Here is a 24,328-nt window from a genome sequence, read left to right as displayed (position 1 = left end):
TAGTCAGAGAAAGTGCCTCGGCGATTTCCTAGCGCCTGGTATCGTTTGCATTGATTTCTTTATTTTGTCCAGAGAAAGTGCCTCGGCGATTTCCTAGCGCCTGGTATCGTTTGCATTGATTTCTTTATTTTGTCCAGAGAAAGTGCCTCAGCGATTTTCTAGCGCCTGGTATCGTTTGCATTGACTTATTTATTTATCTGTGCTCAGTGCTCCTGCGTAGCGGTAAAATAATTAATTAATTTGCGCTTAACTGAATTTAGGCATTTCTGAACGACGACTGTGCCCCTGCTTTGTCCCGCGCTACCCTACCGCCATTTGCTGTTGTTGTTGTGTTTACCCTGTCCCCGTGTCTCCTCCCCGCTCCCGCCTCCCAGCCGACCCTCCCACACTCCGCCCCCCTCCACTATCCATTTATGGACAGATGGACCTACGTGCAGCGACCACGCGCTGCGGCCACGCCGAAGGTGCGCCAAAGGTAAGCCCGTCTACGCCCGTCCGCGCCTGGACCGCGCCTAGCGCCAGACCCCCTGCCCCTCTCGCCGCCCAGCCCTCCCGCATTACCTACGATGCCACCACCCTCCTAGCCCTTAACCCCGGCCGCTCCCCCAACTGCGTCCAAGCCGCTCCTGGACACACCCATGGACCTTTCTCCTGCTACTCCTGCAAATTCAGCGGCACCTACAACTACTTCGCTACGACCACTCCACAGACTCCCGACCCCAACCACCTACAATGCATCCTTCTCAACACCCGCTCGGTCCACAGACACGCCATTGACCTATGGAATCTACTAGACACCATCTCTCCAGACGTCGCCTTCCTAACAGAAACATGGATGAACGCTTCCTTCGCCCCAGACATCACCATTGCCATCCCTGAAGACTATAAGATCACACGCAAGGACCGTACCGGCCACACAGGAGGAGGAATCGCTATCGTCCATAAGAAATCAATCCGCATCTCAACCAGCTCTGACGCCAACCTCGCCAACTCCGAACACCTTCACTTCCAAATCCACATCGACCCCAAGACCACACTCAGAGGCACCCTCCTCTACAGACCACCAGGACCCCGCGCACAATTCAGTGAAGACATCACGGACTTCATCGCTCCCCTCCAAAGATTACATCCTTCTGGGAGACCTCAACTTTCACCTTGAAAAGATCAACGACCGCAACACCACCACCCTCTTAGACAACCTCGCCAACCTCGGACTTAAACAACTAGTCACTTCCCCCACCCACATCGCAGGTCACACACTCGACCCCATCTTCACCTCCAGCAATCATGTCTCCTTCAGCCACACTACGGATCTCCTCTGGACTGACCACAGCTGCGTTCACTTCACCTACAACAAGCCGAAACCCACCAACCACCTCCAACCTACTCTGCAAAGAAACTGGAACAAAATCACCACCGACCAGATCTCCGCATCGCTCCTTCTAAACACCCCAGCCCACTCTTCTAATCCAAACCAAGCCGCCGCCAACCTCACCCTATGGTTATCCAACACCGCCGACACCTTAGCACCACTGAAAAAACGTCAAAGCAAACCTGGCAGCAAGAAGGCCTCATGGTTCAACGATGATCTTAAGAAGTCCAAGAAACTCTGCCGCTGCCTTGAAAAGGCCTGGAAAAAAGACCCAACCACTAGCACCAAGGACGCCTTCAAAAACGCCACCCGCACTCACCACCAACTAATCCGAAAGGCCAAGAAAACAGCATTCAAGGATCGACTCGACAACAACGCCCACAACAGCAAGGAACTTTTCAACATCGTCAAGGAATTTTCCAATCCCTCGGCCAACTCCAACGACATCACCCCCTCTCAAGCCCTCTGCAACTCCCTAGCCTCATTCTTCCACAACAAGATTGCAGACATCCACAACAGCTTCGACAACCAACCCGGAGACCAACCCACCCAACCATTTGCTGAACATTCTCCCCCCGTGAACACCCTTAACGACTGGAATCCAATCTCCACTGAGGACACCATCCGCCTGATGAATTCCATCCACTCAGGATCCCCCACAGACCCATGTCCTCACCACATCTTCAACAAAGCAGACTCTGTCATAGCACCGCACCTCCGAGACGTCATCAACTGCTCCTTCAACTCCGCCACCTTCCCGGAAGACTGGAAACACGCTGAACTCACCGCCCTTCTGAAAAAACCCACAGCGGACCCCACCGAACTCAAAAATTACCGCCCCATTTCGCTCCTCCCATTCCCGGCCAAAGTCATTGAGAAAGCTGTCAACAACCAGCTCGCCGCTTTCCTCGAAGCCAACAAATCCCTCGACTCCTCACAATCTGGCTTCCGAGCAAAACACAGCACTGAGACCGCCCTCATCGCAGCAACAGACGACATTCGAACTCTACTGGACAATGGAGACACAGTCGCCCTCATCCTCCTCGACCTCTCTGCAGCATTCGACACAGTCTGCCACAGCACCCTTTTACAACGCCTCAATAACATCGGAATACAAGGAAAAGCACTTGAATGGATCACCTCGTTCCTCATCGGAAGAACCCAGAGATTCCGCCTTCCACCATTCAAGTCCGAGGCCACTGAAGTCATCTGTGGCGTACCACAAGGATCCTCACTCAGCCCCACCCTCTTCAACATCGCCCGCCAACACAACCTCAACATCATCTCTTACGCGGATGACACTCAACTAATCCTTTCTCTCACCAATGACCCCAGCACCGCCAAAACTAACCTACACGAAGGAATGAAAGAAGTTGCCGAATGGATGAAACAAAGCCGTCTGAAACTGAACTCAGACAAAACAGAAGTCCTCATCTTAGGTACATCCCCCTCTGCATGGGACGACTCTTGGTGGCCGGAAGCCCTTGGAAAAGCACCCATCCCGACTGACCACACACGGAACCTAGGCGTCATCCTGGATTCTTCACTCTCAATGAACAGACAAGTCAGCGCCGTATCCTCATCCTGCTTCAACATTCTTCGCATGCTCAAAAAAACATTTCGTTGGATCCCCACCGAAACCAGGAAAACAGTCACCCATGCTCTGGTCACGAGCCGACTGGACTACGGAAACACCCTCTACGCAGGTACTACCGCTAAACTCCAGAAGAAACTCCAACGAATCCAAAACGCCTCAGCCAGGATCATATTAGACATCCCGCGCAACGAACACATCTCTGGTCACCAGAAAGACCTCCACTGGCTACCCGTCAATAAGAGAATCACTTTCCGACTGCTAACCCACGCACACAAATCACTCTACGACATCGGACCGGAATGCCTCAACTCACGACTGTCCTTCTACACCCCCTCCCGCCAACTACGTTCTTCCAACCAAGCCCTCGCCACTGTACCTCGCATCAACAAGACCACCATGGGAGGCAGATCCTTCTCATACCTGGCTGCTAAAACATGGAACTCACTCCCCGCTCACCTTCGCCTTACCCAGAACCACCTAGCATTCAGAAAGCAACTTAAAACGTGGATATTTGACAAGTAATCCTCCTCCCCTTCCTAAGCGCCTTGAGACCCTCTGGGTATGTAGTGCGCTATATAAATTCTCTGACTTGACTTGACTTGACAATGCTAAACGTGCATAAATAGATCGAATCCACATTAGCAGTATTCTAAAAAGGGTCCCCAGCTTCAAATGATATGCAGAACTTACAGCATAGCTCCGGAGCCCTCCAGCCAATCACCACCCCTTTCCTCGCACAGGCCATGGCGTAGGTGGAGACAGCCGAGCACACGCACTGCTTCCCGTCAGAGCAGGAACACGCGTCATAGTGGCAGTTCTTCAAATATGGCAGAGGGTTGACCGACTGGTGACAGGGCTGGAACTTGGCAGACATCAGGGAAGCGCACACATCCTCAGCGTACCTGGCTGAAAAGAGAGAGGGAAAAAAAGAGCCACGTATAGAATCAGAGCACAGTATTATTTTTAACATTTATTTGCTTTCAATTAAAATCCATTCATTTAACATTACTTTCATATTATCATCTTCAACAATTATGCACGTTCTCTTCAATTATTCTGCACCATTATTTATAGTAAAATTATAATAATTAAATATGACGTAATCGCAGTTTTATACTTTCCAAATAGGTACAATTTGTTAAGTGGAGTGAACATATTCTTGGTAGAACCTGTGGGCCTCATTTATGAAAAGTGACGCATCGCTGCGTGAAAACAGCGATGCGTCACTTTTCACTGCGCACTCCTTGCGACACCAATGATGCGTCATATTTAATGTATGATGCATCATGTCGCAAGGACTTACAGATACGTCAGTATTTCTGACGTATCTGTAAGGGCAAAAGTGACGCATTGCTGGAGTGTGTCACAAAAGTGACGCAACTCCAGCAATGCGTCCTTTCACATGGGGAAAGCCCCATGTGAAAGGGCTTGCGTCAGTCTTACGCCTGCTGTGAGGCAGGCACAAGATTTTGACGCAACAGCATCCTAAAAGTGACGCAGTGAAATCTCATAGATTTCACTGCGTCACTATTACGAGGCTTTTTGCGGGGGAACGCCCCCTCTGCATACATTATACCTGACGCAGGTATAATGTGGCGCAGGGGTTTAAAAAGTGACGCATCTACCTAGATGCGTCACTTTTTAAATATGGCGCAACAAGGCGCATTTTTAACGCCGCTGGTGCGTCACAAATAGTGACGCACCGACGGCGCAAAACTGACGCAAGGCCTCATAAATAAGGGCCTTTGTCTTTAAGAAGGGTGGCATACATCGAAGGTGAATACATCACTTTTCAAACAGGTCTCTTAGGGAAAGGAACGGTTATATTGAAACATTTCTACACTTTTTTTTTTAAGTATGCGACTCGATCGTTGAAGGCATGGTATACAAAAAAGTTTGTGAAAAACAGCTCAAAGTATCCAGAGCAGTAAAAGTGACCAAATAACTCATCGTTTGAATATTTGGGTCACACGCTTAAACACAGGGCGTTCTTTCTCTAAAAAGCATAACACTGGGTGTATATATTTTTTTTTAACTGGAGTGTTCCTGCTAAACATAGTTGCGCAATTGTGTAGTCGTTTAGCTCAAGGCACATCCAAACACAATTTAATGCATTTCTCTACAGAATCCCCCTACTTTTCGTGTGGTGCGACAAACACCTGTCAGTACATAACAGCATTCCTTTTTCCTAGCGACTGATCTTCAAAAAGTTTCCGAGAAGAACATTTTGAGGGTGTAAAATACAATTTGTCAACCGATAAGTAGACATTTTAGAGCTGGGTGTCCAGACTAAAGCACAAACATCCTGATGCTTTCACGTCGCCCCAGTTGTGCTCTTGCTTTAGCTTATAGGTCTGAAACAGTGTTGTAAACCTTCAAAGGTTGATGTGTCATGCACAAGACGCAACACCTGACTCTCCACTCTAGTGTGCCTTGACAGTGCCAGCTGTAGATTAAGAGGTGCAAGAAGGGAGAGACCAGAAAGCAACCCTTCTCCAAGTGTGCAAATATCTGGAAGAGAAGCTCCCTGCTTATGGGACTTACCTGCTCTTCCCTAAACTCAGGCCTTAGTTCTTATGAATGACTCGGTAATGCTGAATGAACCCAGAGTGACTCATAGCGTGTGGTATTACCCGTACTGTGCCATTCTGACTTTTGCAGACCGAACCGGTAATGACCTGGTAACTGGGGTTCCTGCCCCAATTCACTAATGTTATTACACATTGGTGGATGGGTTTGCACCCAGGTATTTTTATATATATAGATACAATAGGTTCACAGTGCCAGAAAAATCTTTTAGTGTCGTGAAGTAAGGGTGTAAAATGGGCTGTATGGCGCAGTGTCACTAAAGATGGAAATCCATCCCCGCCAAGGATGACAGAGTAACATTGACCTGGATTTCCAACAGAGAGGATGGTCTGGGTTTTTGCTGGAAATCTGGCGGCTCAGGCAGATGCTCTTGTCAACCATCTGAAATGCAATGAGGTGACCTATAGCATTACAAAATAACTAGGGGCCATATTATCAAGCCCCAGCGATAAATATCGCTAAGCGCACTTAGCGCCAGGATTATTATCGCCGGTTAGCGTGGACTTTCATCACTTAGATAGCGTGCTATTAGCAACACTTATCTCAGAAGTGATACAAATCCTCGCGCTAACTGCCAAATGAGAGATTATCGCTGGAAAACCAACGATAATCTCTCGAAGTTTGGCGTTAGCTTGATTATAAGGGCTCACAAACTTAGCCATGATATCCACCTTCCATAGGATATCATGGCTAAGTCAGGAAAATACCAGGGGCCTTATTTATGAAGGACTTGCGCCGCCGATACGTCACTTTTTCCCATGTTAAAAGTGACGCACCGGCGGCGCAAGTCCTTCATAAATAAGGCCCCAGTTGTAAAAAAAGCAGCGCTAACCGTGGTTAGCGCTGCTTTTTTTTAGCACTAACAGGGTTAGCGATATCCTTGATAATAGGAGAAATGTCGCTTAACAACATTTCTCCTATTATTTTTCTCTGGAACGCCCCCTTTGCATCTCATTAGAGATGCAAGGGGAAGCGTAAGGAGAGAAAAAGATTGCTAACATGCAAATTTGCGTGTTAGCACCCTGTTGCTGATAGGGAGATAATTTTATCTCTGCTTTCTTGGCTTTTAAAGCCAAAAAAGCAGAGATAAATCCCTTGATAATATGCCCCTATATGCTGTTCAGGGATTGTGTTAAATTGTGCTTTCTGGGAACTTTGTTTAATACAGTGCACTGAAACACAGCTGTAAACAACACACTACAAAACATTATATTGTGATCAACAGAAGTCACTCAAAAAAGCCCAACTAAACCTAAATACAATATTAATGTAGGATTCCATGCAAAAGTGTCTACCGAAAACAAAAGAAGTCAGCCATAAAGTATTAGTATGACCTTTATGAGCACAAGTAATGCTCATTGGCAGTATAGCTGCTTCCTGTTTAGGATTTAAGATGTAAAAAATGAGGCATCACCATATCTTTGCTCAACCGGGTTTTAAATGAAACATTTTAGAGGTAGGTAGGAGCTACAGTGCTAAATTCCATATTGGTGCTTACTGCACTACTTCTGATGTAGTTGTAAAAAAAGTATTTTGGGGTATATATATTACCTCGTTTGGGGTTAAGACTGCAAGGGTCGGTGTCTTGTTTCAACAAATCAGAGCAATCTCCATTCAGCTTCCAGGAGTTGCCAAAGTCTTGAACCAAAGCTTCCACTAGACCTGACGGTGTGAGGAAGTCATCGCCTTGATTTCCATTGTAGTTCCCGCACAGACCAAGCGTTGAACCAGCATACATTGGAGACAGCTAGAAGGGAGGGAGCACTTAATTAGAATTGCTGTTTTCATAATAAATAACATTGCAAGAAGTAAAGCACTGAAATTCAACACTAACAACAATGGGAGCATAGTTACAAGATGGCTCCTTCAAGTGGGCTGTTGAAAGACTTTCTCTGAGAGCCTAAGTCCACCGCCAGCCTCTGACTGGCTTCAGAGGCCTGGCTACCCTCCTTTGCTTCTGTTTGGTTGAGCCTTCGTAGACCAAGCACAGGGTGAAACATAATTAACACATTCAGATCCATCCCCACCCTTTTGTCTCCAAGAGGCAGGCATAATTACTGACTAATAGACATTCAGGTACATGCATCATTGTTGCCGTTTGTGATTCCTTAATTGCGAAAAGTCAGGAATCGCAATTAAGGAATCGCAAACGGCAATGCATCAAAAAATCGCAATTTCTTTAGCGATTCCTTATTTTTCCTTAATTGCGATTCACAATTTGCGAATCGCAATTAACCACATCGCTGCTGTGGTTATTTTTCCCCTGTGCTGGAAATTGTACTTAGGCTATATTCATGACGAGCTCAGCTCGTCATCAGCACAGCTCAACTGTGCCTCATGACGAGCTGAGCTCGTCATGAGCATGGAAGGGGTTAAGGAATACCTTCCAATCAGGGCACAAGTCCTAAAAAAAGAAGTGGGGGGATGCTGTCACCGGAAGTGACGTCACGACAGGAAGTGACGTCATGAAAGGTGGCTTCCAAAATTGAGCTCATTGCCTCTCCGTGTGTTTCCAAACCCAATAGAACCACTCCCTCCCCACACCGCCCCACCTCACGCCAATGAGCCCAGCCATGCTGTGCAAGTGATCGCATGAACATAGGGAGGGGGGGATGTCACATCCCTAACTTAAAAGCCCTCCGTCCCTTCCCCCAGAACACCTTCGCATCTTCCTCGCACTGAAGAAAACGGGACTCTGCCATTCTCCCGTTTTCTGTTTCTGGCTCCCCTAACCCTAGTTCCCCCCCACCCCCCTATTTCCCCACCCCCACCTTCCCCCTCCGCTTCTCTCTATCCTTTTAACTTCTCCAGTCCTGTATCTGTTGCTCAGCCGGCGGCTTCTTGCGTCCTCTGTCCACCGATCTCACAGCCCCCTCGATTGTCCACAATGTGCAGTTCTACTACACCGCCCCACCTGCCCATCTGCTCGTGGAATGTGCCCACCTTACCGCTGCGTCCTCTGTGGGACGAGATAGGTCCGATCTCGTCCCAGAGAGACCAAACATTGAAGACCAGCTGTTTAGCAGGGGGGACGGCGTCCCCCCCCCCACTCCCCCGTAAAATAAGTGGGGGGATGCCGTCCACCCGCGTGGTACCCCGACTCGAGCCCTGCTTCCAATTGATTCCTATGGGCCAAAAGGCCCATAAGAATGAATGGGAAGGCAATCTCAATTTGTGATTCGCAATTAGCTAATCGCAAATTGAGATTGCGATTTCAAGGGTGCAGGGGTGTCCAAAGGACACCCTGTTGCACCCCTGAAATCAATCTATGCACATATGCTGTGCACACACATGCCGGAATAATTCAGTCTTCAGGAGTGATGGATATCCAGTCGGCCAAAATACAAATCCCATAGGATATTATGGGACTTATATTTTGGGATATCCATCTCCGTTGTGGTTGAGTAACCCAGCCACTGAAATCTAAATCAGGCCCTAAGTTTTTAACCTTTAGGGAAACTGTACTGTGATTCATATTTCACACATAGTGTACAACACAGTGACACACTCTGCATACTTCAGTGAAGCAGTACAGATGCACACTCTCACACTATTGAAGTACACTCATAAGACAATAACACAAACACATTTCCTATTACAAAAGAGGTTGCTGGACTACAAGCTAAAACACATACAAAGAGTATTGATGGCTACTTGCACGGAGGCTATTTTTTAGGTAAAGTTGCTATTTGGTTTCTCATGTACTGTTCTTCTTGATATGCCTTTGGGTAGAAAATATGCTGGCCTATTGGTATTTCTAGTTTTTAGGGCTCGGCCTACGTCACCACTTCGTCAGAAGTGGGGCAGAGCTCCGAGCCGTCTTGTTACTGGGCTCAGAATAGTGAAGTAAAAATTCCTCACTGCGCAAGATTTTTCCGTAGTTTATTTTGGCATCTGCATGCTAATTGGTCCTCGCAGTGCTGTGTTTCTAGTAGCCTTCACGCAAAAGGCCATATGGATTTCAGTTTGTGCACTTCCTGCATATTCTGTGCGGTTATGCGCAAGGAAGTGCAATAAATTGTCAATTACGAGCTGTCAGGGTGCCGCGGTAATTGAACCCAGATGTTCGGGGCGCGTTCCCCAGTCTGCAGTGAGTTTGGTGGGCGCACGTTCATCTGCATCCTTTCATGTGTAAGTGTTGGCCTTTGAAGAGCTGGCTTGGTCGTGCGCCGACAATGAGACACACAATCTTCATTACCCCACAAAGTATGTAAGTGTGTTTGTATTGGAGACAGTAACATCCAGGTACGAAACGGAATTCTTTTCACTGGCTTACGAACAGTCCCACATTTTGCCGCATTCTCCTCATCTCATCAAAGGGGCTCATGTCTTGTTCAGCAACAAAACAAAACCTCCGAGAGCAGGAATGTGTTTCTGCATGGAGGGTCCGAGCAGCCGTGTTGCAACAGTTGTGCTTGTGTGTCTAACCTTGGGCCTCATGACAAGTAGGTTGATTTTAGGTGCAGGGATACACAGGCACTGCTCACACACACAGACACTGTTGACACACACCGACACTGCTCACACACACTTGCACTTCTCACACACACAGGCACTTCTCACACACACAGGCACTTCTCACACACAGGCACTGTTCACACACAGACACTGCTCGCACACAGACACTGCTCACACAGACACTGTTCACACACACAGGCAATACATACACACACAGGCTGCTAAAACACACCGGCACTGCGCGCACACATAGGCACTGTTCACACACACAGGCACTACATACACACACCGGCACTGCGCACACACACAGGCGCACTGATCACACACAGGCACTGTTCACACACAGGCACTGTCCACACACAGGCACTGTTCACACACAGGCACTGTTCACGCACACAGACACTGCTAACAAATACACTGCTCACACACAGGCACTTTTACACACACACACAGGCACTTCTCACACACACAGGCACTTCTCACACACAGGCACTGTTCACACACAGGCACTGTTCACACACACAGGCACTACATACACACACAGGCGGCTCACAGACACCGGCACTGGGTGCACACATAGGCACTGTTCACACTCACCGGCACTACATACACACACCGGCACTGCGCACACACACAGGCGCACTGATCACACACAGGTACTGTTCACACACAGGCACTGTCCACACACAGGCACTGTTCACACACAGGTACTGTTCACACACACAGACACTGCTACCAAACACATACACTGCTCACACACACAGGCACTTTTCACACACACAGGCACTTCTCACACACACAGGCACTTCTCACACACAGGCACTGTTCACACACAGGCACTGTTAACACACAGGCACTGTTCACACACACAGGCACTACATACATACACAGGCGGCTCACAGACACCGGCACTGCGCGCACACATAGGCACTGTTCACACACACAGGCACTACATACACACACCGGCACTGCGCACACACACCGGCACTGCTCACACACACAGACACTGCTCACACACACAGACAGTGTTCACACATACAGACACTGTTCACACACACAGGCACTACATACACACACAGGCTGCTCACCTACACCGGCAATGCGTGCACACATAGGCACTCGTCACAGTGACTGCAGTGTGTGAGTGTGCAGGGTAAAGAGTGCGAGTTTGCAGGGTGAACAGTGTGTAGTGAGTGCAGAGTGAGTGCGAGAGTTACTGTGAGTGCAGAGTGAGTGCGAGAGTGACAGTGAGTTCAGAGTGAGTGTGAGAGTGACAGTGAGTGCAGAGTGAGTGCGAGAGTGACAGTGAGTGCAGAGTGACAGTGAGTGCAGAGTGAGTGCAGAGTGACAGTGAGTGCAGACTGACTGCAGAGTGAGTGTGACTGCAGTGTAACAGTGACTGCAGAGTGACAGTGACTGCAGGGTGTGAGTGTGCAGGGTAAACAGTGGGAGTGTGCGGGGTGAACAGTGTAAAGTGAGTGCAGAGTGAGTGCGAGAGTGAGTGTGAGTGCAGAGGGAGTGCGAGAGTGACAGTGAGTGCAGAGTGAGTGCGAGAGTGACAGTGAGTGCAGAGTGAGTGCGAGAGTGACAGTGAGAGTGCAGTGACAGTGAGTGCAGAGTGAGTGCAGACTGACTGCAGAGTGAGTGTGACTGCAGAGTAACAGTGACTGCAGAGTGACAGTGACTGCAGTGTGTGAGTGTGCAGGGTAAACAATGTGAGTGTGCAGGGTGAACAGTGTGTAAGTGTGCAGGGCGACAGTGTGTGAGTGTGCAGGATGAACAGTGCGTGACTATGCAGGGTGAACAGTGTGAATGTGCAGGGTGAGCAGTGTGTGAATGTGTAGGGGCAGTGTGTGAGTGCGCAGGAAACAAACACTCAAACTAAGTCGACCACACACATACATAACACCACACACATAAGACCACACACACCACACACACATACACCACACACACACCACACACACACACTGTAGAGTGCTGTGTGCTGTAGAGTGCTGTGTGCTGTAGAGTGCTGTGTACTGTAGCGTGCAGAGTGTAGTTGAGTGCAGAGTGCTGTTGAGTGCAGAGTGCTGTGTGCTTTTGAGTGCTCTGTGCTTTTGAGTGCAGTTGAGTGTAGTTGAATGCAGTTGAGTGCAGTTGAGTGCAGGTGAGTGCAGTTGAGTGCAGTTGAGTGCAGTTGAGTGCAGTGTGCTGTAGAGTGCAGTGTGCTGTGTGCCTTTGAGTGCAGAGTGCTGTGTGCCTTCGAGTGCAGAGTGCTGTGTGCTGTAGAGTGCAGAGTGCTGTGTGCTGTTGAGTGCTGTGTGCTGTTGAGTGCTGTGTGCTGTTGAGTGCAGAGTGCTGTTGAGTGCAGAGTGCTGTAGAGTGTTGTGTGCTGTTGAGTGCAGTGTGCTCTGTGCTGTTGAGTGCAGAGTGTTGTGTGCTGTTGAGTACAGAGTGCAGAGTGCTGTTGAGTGCAGAGTGCTGTTGAGTGTAGAGTGTTGTTGTAGTGCAGAGTGCTGTTGAGTGCAGAGTGCTGTTGAGTGTAGACTGCTGTGTGCTTTTGAGTGCTGTGTGCTTTTGAGTGCTGTGTGCTTTTTAGTGCAGTTGCATGCAGAGTGAGTGTAGAGTGACAGTGAGTGCAGAGTGAGTGCAGAGTGACAGTGAGTGCAGACTGAGTGCAGAGTGACAGTGAGTGCAGAGTGACAGTGAGTGCAGACTGAGTGCAGAGACGTGAGTGCAGAGTGACAGTGAGTGCAGACTGAGTGCGAGAGTGACAGTGAGTGCAAAGTGAGTGTAGAGTGACAGTGAGTGCAAAGTGAGTGCAGAGTGACAGTGAGTCCAGAGTGAGTGCACAGTGACAGTGAGTGCAGAGTGAGTGCAGAGTGACAGTGAGTGCAGAGTGAGTGCGAGAGTGACAGTGAGTGCAGAGTGGGTGTAGAGTGACAGTGAGTGCAGAGTAAGTGTAAAGTGACAGTGAGTGCAGAGTGCCTGCAGAGACAGTGTGTAAGGGTGCAGGGTGCACATTGTGTGAGTGTGCAGGATAAACAGTGTGTGACTATGCAGGGTGACATTGGGAGTGTACCGGTGAGCAGTGTGTGAATGTGCAGGGGCAGTGTGTGAGTGTGCAGAAAACACCACACACACATACACCACACACACATACCACACACACACACCATACACACACCACACACACATACACCACACACACATAACACACACACAAACCACACACTCCTCACTCTCTCAACACCACACACTCGTCACCACTCACCACAACACACTCACCACCACACACTCACCCCCACAGACTCACCACCACACACTCACCACCACACACTCACCACTACACACAAAACAGCACACACAACAACACACCCCCAGCCGTCAATGAATGCTTTCACCAGGCACAAACACTAACAACCATCAATGTACGCTTTCACTAAAAACAAACATGACCATGCATCAGTGCCGCTAAACACCCACGCACACAACAAACAATGTCAGTGCAACTTTCACCAAACACACACACACACCAACAGCTGACAGTGCACCAGCCACTCTTTCAATTGGCACAATCAGCAACAGCTGTCAGTGCACCCTTTCACCAACCACACGCATTACCATCCAGCTCTGTATGCTTGACAGCCACACTCAGTAACAGCTCTTACTGCACGCTACCACCAGTCATACACACCTCAAGCCACCACTACACGCTTCCACCAAACACACACACCAACAGCCATCACTGCACAATTCCTACAGGCATACACATCCACCACCCATCAATGCACACACCAATTGATAACGCATCCTCCAATTAATATTGTACCTATCGCACTATGCTGCACTTTACCTTTTAAAGATAATGCGTTAAAGTGCAGCATGCCACCATTGATAACATTCCAATCCAACACACATATCTCCAACACACACCACATGCTTCCACTCCAAAACACATGCCTAAAACACATTGCCATTTACAATGCCATTATCTCTAACTCAAAAAAACCCGAGCCCTAATGCATTCCTAATGCTTGTTGTTCTTTATTGCCCCCTCAAGGTAGCAGCTACTGCTACCATGAAAGGCTTAAATATAACATGTCAAAGATGTTTTATATTATAGAAGGAATTACACACGTTTGCCATAATATTCCCGAACTGGACAGATAGCATGAGGCATTAGCCAATAGGATAATGAAGGAAAAGCATGTAATGAGTCATGTATGTTGCTTAGCAACATATGTGGTGGAAACCCCGGGGTGGAAAACAGACCTAAAGTTGAAAGTTAGCTAGGTGAGCATTTTCGTGCATTTCTGATTTTTAGCTCCAGGATGTTTTTCGCTAGATTTTCTTTGCTTTCTGAAAAATATATCAATATTCGCACAGAATTTCTATGTATTATGTTTCTTTTAATGAAAATGGAAATAAAAAGGGATATGTTTTAAGGGGGATCAGAGAATGTCAACACTAGTTCTATTTAGACATCATTCTGCACTGTAAAAACCTACGCCCCTCTTTTTTGATTGTGCAGATGCTTTTGAAATGCATAAACAGGGTATGAAGGCTTCCAGTATAAACACGTTTTAAGACATCTCATTTCTTTCTCTTTGAATCTCATTACGGCTAGTCTTTAATAGGGTCCATCCCAGAACACAACATTATGTTGGTGGTGCTAAAAAATGCAAATCATTCATATGGACAGTAGGTTTATCCGTATTATTTCAGGGTAGCTGAACATCCTGTTCTGATGGATACTTCTAACTGCAAATTCCTCACCTTATGCATCCCCCCAGGTGCCAAATGGGTCCAGAGACTTTTCTCAGCAGTGCTCCCCCAAACAGGTAGGTGGTGTCGTGCAGTGGCGCCCTGCTCCATAAGTGACGTTGGAGCCACATACACGTGCCACTCCTGCTCACTGACATCAGTTCCTTTCTTTCTGTGCCTTTGGATGCAAATCCAGACCTCACTCCCTCAACTTTCTTCTCATATTATTGACACGCTGTTTTCAAATATTTCTCACAGTATGTAAGAGACTATCAGGTAGATTCATCAATGTCCCGATTTGCGAGTCCTTAATAGCGATTATTAAGGAATCGCTATTAAGGACTTGCAAATCGGGATTCATATAGAAATCGCTAAATAAATAGTGATTCCTACAGCCTCCTTATTTGCGATTAGCAAATTGCTAATCGCAAATAAGGAATAACTCCCCATTCATTCCTATGGGCCTAAAGGCCCAAAGGAATGAATGGGGAGTCATTCCTTATTTGTGATTAGCAATTTGCTAATCGCAAATAAGGATGTGATTTCAAGGGTGCCAGGGGTGTCCAAAGGACACCCTGTAGCACCCCTGAAATGTAATCTACATTGGTGTTGCGCACACACATGTCCAAAGGACATGTGTGTGTGTAACATGCAACTTAGAAAAATGCATTTAAATGTATTTTTCTAAGTTTTCACTATTTACCACGAGGTTTGACCGCGCGGTAAATAGCGGCCCAAAATTGCGATTTTGCAATTTTAAAAGGTTCATGAATTGCATTTAGGGAATCTCAAATAGAGATTCCTCAAATGCAATTCCTCGCAAATGTGCGAATTCTTTATTAGAGAATTTTGCATTTGGGATGATGAATCCCAAATGCAAAAATTGCACTCGCAAAGGGGCAGAATCTCAGAATCTGGCCCTTTGCGAGCGCAATTAAGCTTGATGAATCTGGCCGTATGTCCTTTCTGAAGACTACAGAGTTTAAACCTTGTGGGGACTGTCAAAAGCAGATGTCGAAGAAAGATCCCCAATAACAACAAATAGGCGATGGAAGGACTGCTTGCAAAGAGTCGAAACACTTCCAGTTGATCAGTGTAGCATTCCAACCATCGATTTCACCTATTATGCCACTCTCAACAAAGGTCCACTGTATGCAAATCTGCAGATGAGGTGCCTCCAGAAGGCAACCCAAGCAGCCCGATCAGTTTCCACCATTTTAAGCCTCATCAGTGAAGTGTAGTTTGAAACCTTTGGCAGCGTGCACAAGGCACAAGAGGATATACCCTTAGCTACTTAGGGCATTACATCAATAACTCAAAATATGATGGGTGGAATGCTTGCAAATAGTCTTACCACTAGCAATCCCTTGGAATTCCAACCCATTGTTTTACTCTCACCATGCCGCTTTAGACGAAAGGCCACCTAATGCAAATCAGTATTGACGGCTTTTCATCTTAGAAACAGACCGTCCCCCAATGGCAGGGAAGGGCTCCTTACAGAATGGAGCACAAGCAACCCCAAATCAGTTTTAGCTTTGTTAGGCCTCATGAGTGAGATATAGCTTGGAACCTATGACACAGTGAGAAAGGGACCCATATCTCTGGACCACTTGAGGTGTTATTTCAGTCACACAAAAGATGATGGGAAGAATGTTTGCAAATAGTCTAACCGCTGGAAATCACTCGGGGTAGCAATTCAACCTATTTTTTTTCACCCACTGTGCCACTTTAGAAAAAGGCCCACCTTATGCATATCAGTATTGGCCTATTTCTTCTGGGAACAGTCTATCACAAACTGCCAGTTGAGTTCCCTCCCTCAGAAGGGAACATAAGCAATCTCAGAATGGTTTCACACTTAATAAATGTGATGGGGGTGATTTGTTGGGGTTCTAGCGTTTCTCCATGATCCCACAATGTTCCCACTGGTCCTTGTACATATTGCAGTGCCATAAAAGGTAGGGAGATACAGCACTCTCCCTAGATATCTTATGAACAGAGATCACAAGGATGCAATAACAATAGAGCATCAAGGACACGCTATCATAAATATCCCATCACATAAACATATATTCAATATACCAATTGTTCTTTTTTGTAGTCCTTTTTTAATCCATGGCTTGCTGGCCACTTCTTCCTTTTTAGCCTTAGAGCCAACATATGTTTTGTGGGGATATGGTGTGCCCCACGACTCCCTCAGAGCTGTATGTTCTATAAGATCTACAAAGTAAGTTCAATCCTCTGTCCTTGTTGTAATTCCAACCTGGATAAGATCAACAATACTCTTGAAAAACTATCTCCAATATCTTTCTTCTATGTTTCCGTCTCCACAATCATGAGTCCAACAAGTTTACGCCAGAGAGAACCTCACTGTGAAAGACTGTAAGTCCCTTTCTGTATGTTCTCCTGTGTGTGTAAGAGCGAGTGCATCAACACCGGCGTGTAGAGCACACTCACTCTTACACACACGGGAGAACATACACTTACAGTTTAACTTAAAGCATGACATCAATTACACAAAAGGTGATGGGAGGAATGCTTACAAATAGTCTAGCCATAGGCAATCGCTTGGAATAGCACTCCACCCAATTATTTTTCACCCACTTTGCCATTCGAGACAAAGGCCCTCCTTATGCAAATCAGTATAACCCTGCCATGCCCAACAGATGAGCAAGCCCCCTTCTAAAAGGGGCCACAAGTAACCCCAGACCAGTTTTGGTGCTGTTAGGCCTCATTTGTGAGAAAAAGATGGGTTGGAATGCTACTCCAAGCGATTGTCAGTAGTTAGACCTTTTGCAAGCATTCTTACCATGATTTTTTGTGTGAATGATGTGACAAATCACCACCAGGTATGTCTCTGGTTCCTATAGTCTTTCCATGACTCCAAGTCTTGTGGGGACGGCATCAAGATGAATCTAAAGTCTGTTCTGGACAGCAAAGTCAAGCTATATGTGAACAAACACCGTTGGAAGGTACATAATGGTTGTTCCCGGTTGAAGTCGAGGACCCATTCTCGAGGCCATTCCCGCTAAATATCCTCTTCACACTCCAAGTTGTTAGTTACGTTCAAATAAAAAAAGAAATGTAAGAAGTTGAAGAGTGACTCTCCTTCTTCCCCTCATTCTTGCCAGGAGAGGTTGAGTAGATGTCGAGGTGCCTCCAGATTTTGCTTTTGATCCCCCACCAAGGTACCGATTCTCCAGCTTATACTGATGCGAACCAAATTAACGGGTCCATTAGCGATACTGTAACAAGATGAGGCATTCAAGGAAGCAATTTTGTGCATTTTTAGCACCCTTCTGGCTCCCTTTAGTGAGTTCCCAGGCCCAAAACATCTAAGTAGACCTCCTGGTGGGTTACCATTAGAGGGTCCGTCCTTACGGCGACTGCATCGCTTGACTTTTCTGCCTTAATTCCAAGGCTGAGGCTAAACCCGATTTCAGAATCAGCAGCAAGATTTTCACTGGCCCCTTGTGTGTCAATACCAACACCACCGCTGCCAGAGAAAGAACCCATTGCCTTATCAGACTCCGAAGCAAATCTTACACAACCTCGACAAGTTGCGTTCTACAAACCTTTGGCACAGCCAGTTCAACTTCATTCTGACTTGGATAGATCCCTGCCTTTGCCTAGAATGCTCCATGCTTCCTTTTGCCTCAGACTCAGAACAATGTCAACATGGGGATGGAAATGATAGAGGAGGGTGTATCCCATTATTATAATGAGAACATTCTTCTTATGGATCTTCCGGATGCCATTGAGTTAGACACTTGCCCGGATAGTGGGATTAACTCTATCCGTGGGCCCTCCACAGAAAAATCAGATTCCTTTGATGAGGTGATCTGACATCTGATAAAGTTATAGACCTCAAATTTCCCTGTGTTGAAAAAAAACGAATGTCCCAATGGAAATGCTACAACCTGGGCAGACTTCCAGAGAAGCACTCCTCCCTTTATTGAATCCCTGAGGGGCACACTGATAGGAACTTGGTCCAAGCCTGGCTCTTGTCCACCACTCGACAGGCTGCCAGAAGTTACAGACTTGTCTCTCAAGACTCTCTTTTCCTTTATTCATCACCTTACACCTGAAAGCTTGGTGACCCAGGCATCCACTCATTCTCTATTACATCTCTTGATAGTGAGTCAAAACACAGAGAGGAGTTTGAGAAGAAGATGTTCTTATCAGCCAGCCTCTCTCTCTTCTCAGTAAATGTCAGGTAACTCCCAATACTGACATGCTTTGTGGGATAGATTCAGCAAGATCTAGCCGAATGTTCCTGAAGGCTTCCGTGCCAAACTTGCACAGATTATACAAGATTCTCATGATGCATCCACTCTGGGCTGGAGGCCACCGACTGATTGGGCAGGGCAGTCGGTATCAGCTTGGGGCTTCGGCACCACGCATGGATGAGACCCACAGGCTTCTCGAGTGACGTTCAAGCATCACTAATTGACATGCCATTTGATGGTACACGTTTCCTTGGAGATAAGGCAGGCTCTTCACTGAGGTGCTTCAAGGAAAGGAGGGCCGCAGAGCACTCCCTCTTCTTTTCTGTGTCAGTGTGGCATTATCCCCAACAATTTTGCACCCCTTCAAGGCTTGGAGCAAAGACAAAGCTAAGGTCCACCTCCACAGCAACAACGCCCCCTCCCCCCCATTCAAGGCTCTGTGGTCAGAGATCTAGCAGACAATGCCCAGGCCCTCTGGGGCAATACACTGCTCAGTTTCCCACCGCTGCTACTGCCACAAAGCTACTTTAACTTGCCCTCCACAGCAGATGGCCAACATGTTGGAGGCAGGATAAGGTATTACCTCTATGGGTGGCAGAGCAACACATCTGAAAGTTGGTGCTTCAAACACCCAGCAAGGTAATGCCTTGCCATTCCTTGCAGACATACCACATATTCCACCTACATCAAGGTAGCTGCCAGATGACCATGTGTCCATTTTGCAGCAGGAGACAAAAGTCTCTTTAAAGGTGCCATCGAGAGGGTCCTGGCAACAGAAATATGGGTTTGAAGTTCCAAGAAGGCCCAGGCGCATTTTCACTTTTCTCGGCTCCCCTTCGACCTTGCCAGTGCTCCTCGGGTGTTCACAAAAGTAATGGCGGTGGTGGCATCACATCTTCGGAAGTTGGAGATACCATTCTTCCCCTACCTAGACAACTGGCTGTTGAAGGTTAGCTCATCACCGTCAGCCATTGAATACCTCCAGATGATAGCAAACTTCCTAACATCTTTGAAATTCTCGAACAATGTGCCAAAGTCACACTTGACTCCTTCTCAGAGGTTACCTTTCATCAGAGCCCTTCTGGATACAGTGCAATATCGACCCTTCCCTCCAAATCAATGAGTCCAGGACATTTGTGCTATGGTCCCAATGTTTCAGCCTCGATCCTGGGTCTCAGTGAGAATGGCACCAAGACTTCTTGGCTAACGTGAAATTGTTCTTTGTTCAGTGACGCTTGAACTGACCATAAGCACTACATAAAACTTGTCATTGGACACAGAATCCAAGGTTAAATGAAACTATTGCACTTATCGCGTAAGTACTATAGCAACGTTTACAGGTGACCTTCTGCCTTGTAGTAGCTAGAGAGTTCTGCTATTCTTTGTGCTTCCTTTTCTATGTACAGTGTTTTGTTTCCTATGTATTGAAGTATTTTCATTTTTACAAAGAAAAGCACGTTCTGAAGTGGTACCTTTATTGAATGAAATTACTGTGTGTTAAGTGTCTAACTCTCATCCCCTACTTGAGAAACCATTGACCTGCTGTACCTTGCTACTCTGCAAGTCAAGTGCTAAAGAGAGTATTTGATAATGCAATTTACTGTCCAATATTACAGTGGGCCAATAAAAGCAATCGTGAATCTCACAAGTGAATCCTGGTGAATGTCCTGCAACTACCTGGCGCAGGTCTCATACTCATTCCATCCATCCATCTCTTCATTCAATCTTCACCCATCCTTCCACCTGTTCACCAATTCAATAATGTAATCACCCATGTGTTGGATTATTCAAATATCTTCCTATATAGCCACCTGCTTACCCAGTTAACAATACATTTCAATGTTCATGCACCCAATCATTCACACACACACTGCCACCCACTCACTCACTTTTCCATCTACATAATCACCGGAACCCTCTCACTTGCACAACCTCCCAATCATCCATCCATTCACATAAACACCAATGATTGGATCCATCCATCCATCTGTCCGTCCTCCCATCCGACTATCTGGTCTATCAATCCATCTATCCACTCTCTCAACTATCTGATGTTCTCCTTTGATTCACACACACACACACACACGTACACACCCATACACACACACACACGCACACACACAAACACACACACATATCTGAATACTCAAATCTCCATAAACAAACTGTGACAACTGCGTTCCTACCCCATTTAATCCCTTTGGATTTTTTGCTTTTGGGACTTCCTGGTTTATGAACTTCTGCCTTGGGTGAGTTTTAACAACTGAGTCTCACTCACTGTAAGCCCTGTTGAAACGTATTGAGAGGGCTAACAACCAGTGTCTGACTTTTAAGATAAGGTCTGCCGTTGTGCAGCTAGGGTTCATAGGCTCTGGCATGCGTGCACACATGTGTGCGAGGGCTGAGCATTTGAGACTGCCTGCTAGGTCAGCCTGGTATCTGCACCAAGGGAGCCTGTTACAGAGGGGGATCTTCATGGATTGCACTCGTGCACCCAAACAGCAGTGTTTAGCAGAGAGGGGTGGAGTCCATGGGAAGGCCACCATCCAATGGGGTGGCTACATTTCCAAAGCAGAAGTGCCTTGGACAAACAATAGTCTGCCATTGTGTCTGAATGTGAGCTCCACTGTAAGGTGCACAAGTACCTTCAGCATCAGGTTCCCATGGCCGTCCCAATCGATCTGCAGATCTTCCCTGTAGCTGAGCCGGATCGCTGACATCACAGTTGTGTGGATACGAAGGAAACCTGGAATGGCATTATGCAGATTTAAATGAAAACATACGTGTCTCCTGCTACAAGATCACAAGAAATGCATAAAAGAGGCGGATCCACAAGCTACTTCTGAGAACTATCTAAGTAAACTGAAATGGATGAGCAGTTAATGCAGTAGGTGGCATACAGGACAACATATTATTCACTGAAGATGTACTCTGTAACTGGCCCCAAAGAGCCCGAGAAAATGAATACTGCAATGAAAAGTTCCAGTCCAATATATCCCTTTTATTCTATATTTGTAACTTATTTGCATCTGAGCAGCAATAAACAAACCACAAGCATCCTGACTCGGGCAAAAGGGGCATAGGAGGAGGTGGACTCAAAGGGAGGATTTTGTCCACAATGTCTTTACCTTGAGAGCAAGATATAGGGGACCAAGAGAATCAGTGGCGGCACCATACACCTGCCCCCCCTCTATGGCTGTCACACGTGTCATTATTACATGACATTACACACACTTTCAATGTGACCTTCCCGAGTGCTGTTCATCCCTCGCTTCCCCGCTATGTGTAGGAGAAAAGGCCAGAAAGAATTGTCTTATCAGAATGCACCTATCTACGATGAAGGGTTACTTTTTGTATTACTTTGTTCAGGCATCAAAGTGATAAGAATGTCTTTCGACTGAAATAAGAGATGCGCCTTGGAGCTTTACTTTGAGTTGTAAATCTCTCAGCTGTAAACAAAGACAGTAAACGCTCCCAGTGAACAAGACACCTCATCGTTTATGGTAATATACTCTGGGCCTTATTTATGAAGGCCTTGCGTCAGTTTTGCACCGCCGGTGCGTCACTTTTTGTGACGCACCAGCGGTGTAAAAAATACGCCCTGTTACGCAATATTTAAAAAGTGACGCATCTAGGTAGATGTGTCACTTTTTAAACCCCTGCACCTCATTATACCTGCGTCAGGTATAATGTATGCATAGGGGGCGTTTCCTCGCAAAAAGCCTCGTAATAGTGACGCAGTGAAGAACTCTATGAGATTTCACTGCGTCACTTTTAGGATGCTGTTGCGTCAAAATCTTGCGCCTGCCTTACAGCAGGCGTAAGACTGACGCAAGCCCTTTCACATGGGGCTTGCCCCATGTGAAAGGACACATTGCTGGAGTTGCGTCACTTTTATGACACACTCCAGCAATGCCTCACTTTTGCGCTTACAGATACGTCAGAAATACTAACGTATCTGTAACTCCTTGCCACATGATGCGTCATACATTAAATATGACGCATCAGGAATGTCGTAAGGAGTGCGCAGTGAAAAGTGACGCATCGCTGTTTTCACGCAGCGATGCGTCACTTTTCATAAATGAGGCCCCCTGTGTTTTCACAGAACATTTTAATATGCTATTATTATTAGCCAATCTGACCTGGTACATTTTTCATTGTCAATGCAATGGTGAAAGGCTGAGTTGACCATGATCTACTCTGCACGCGATCTGCGGTACACACACACATATGTCAGCAGTGAGTGCTTAACACAGTGAGCTGTATTAAAAAGATGCATGCACGGTTTGGTTTTGATTGCAAGATCAAAGATTTTCGCAGCGTCCGGGGCCTACAAGATACATCAGAAATGTGGAGTGCACAGTGCTTCCACAACATTCCTGCGGGTGGCGCTGTTAAACTAAAGAATTAACTTCTCAAATCCTGCAGCGCGAGGTATCCATTTTAATGTGGGAGCTAAAGTAAGCTCGTACTCAGGCAACAAAGAAAAGGCATGCATGAATTGACTTCTGGCATGAAACATGCAGGTCGCACAAGGACACACAAACCCGAATGGCGAGTTTTATTTCGAATGGAGTATTTATTATGTCACAAAGTAGGAAGAATCGAGGGAGCACATTAGGAGTGGCTGGGGGCTTCAGCTGCGGCCCTGACTTTGACGCCTCTGGCACAGTCCTTGCCAGGGTCGGATTGGGATCACAATTCGGCCCGGGCACTGACGAAAAAAGTGGCCCACATTCAAGAGGCGTGACCCATATTTAAGGGGCGTGGCCCACATTCAAGGGGCGTGTCCTTTCATGAAACACCATTTGCACAGACAAGGAATGAAAGTGGGAGGATACTGTTCTTGCACACGACACACGGCCAAGGTGACAATGGCCTACATGCTGAGCAACTAAAAAAAATAGCAAGGCCCCTTTTTGTCACAAAATTATTCCAGCCCTCCAGCACATGAGCACCTGCAAAGCAACAAAGCCCCTGCTATTACTAACCTACTCAGCCCTCCCCAGACCTTCAGCTCAGGAGCACATGAATAGAGGTAAGGCCCCTGCAATTCGTAAATTAATCAACCCTCCGGGCCTTGGGAAAATGTCCTGGCAGGGGAGCACAAAACACAGCTTTCTGGGTCATCCAAGGTAGCCAGGTAGCCAGGTAGCCAGGGGGGAGGCTGAGGTGAAGCTGGTGCATGGGAAGTGCCTTCCCATTGTGTTCTGGCAGTTTGAGTGTTTACCATTTACTGTAGTATTACCCTTGTACCTGTGTATGGTACCCTTTTGTAACTTGCACAAGTCACTTTTCTCTTCTAACACACTGTTTGCTCCTCTCACTTTTGTTTGC

At 46.9% G+C, this 24,328-nt stretch overlaps 1 protein-coding gene across 1 annotated transcript in view; it reads right to left on the bottom strand.

The window, feature by feature from the left end:
* Positions 1-24,328, bottom strand: part of VWF (von Willebrand factor) — a 1,126,314-nt gene that overhangs the window by 829,294 nt on the left and 272,692 nt on the right. Inside the window, exons 13-15 of the mRNA XM_086921215.1 lie at positions 21,637-21,737; positions 7,110-7,305; positions 3,660-3,875 (exon numbers count right to left, since the gene is read on the bottom strand). Coding sequence (XP_086777341.1) covers positions 3,660-3,875; positions 7,110-7,305; positions 21,637-21,737 — 513 coding nt within the window. The remainder of the gene's footprint in view (positions 1-3,659; positions 3,876-7,109; positions 7,306-21,636; positions 21,738-24,328) is intronic.

The sequence above is a fragment of the Lissotriton vulgaris genome, chromosome 1_1, assembly GCF_964263255.1.
Source record: "Lissotriton vulgaris chromosome 1_1, aLisVul1.2, whole genome shotgun sequence".
Lineage (NCBI taxonomy): Eukaryota > Metazoa > Chordata > Amphibia > Caudata > Salamandridae > Lissotriton > Lissotriton vulgaris.
This window is presented reverse-complemented; position numbering and strand designations above follow the sequence as displayed.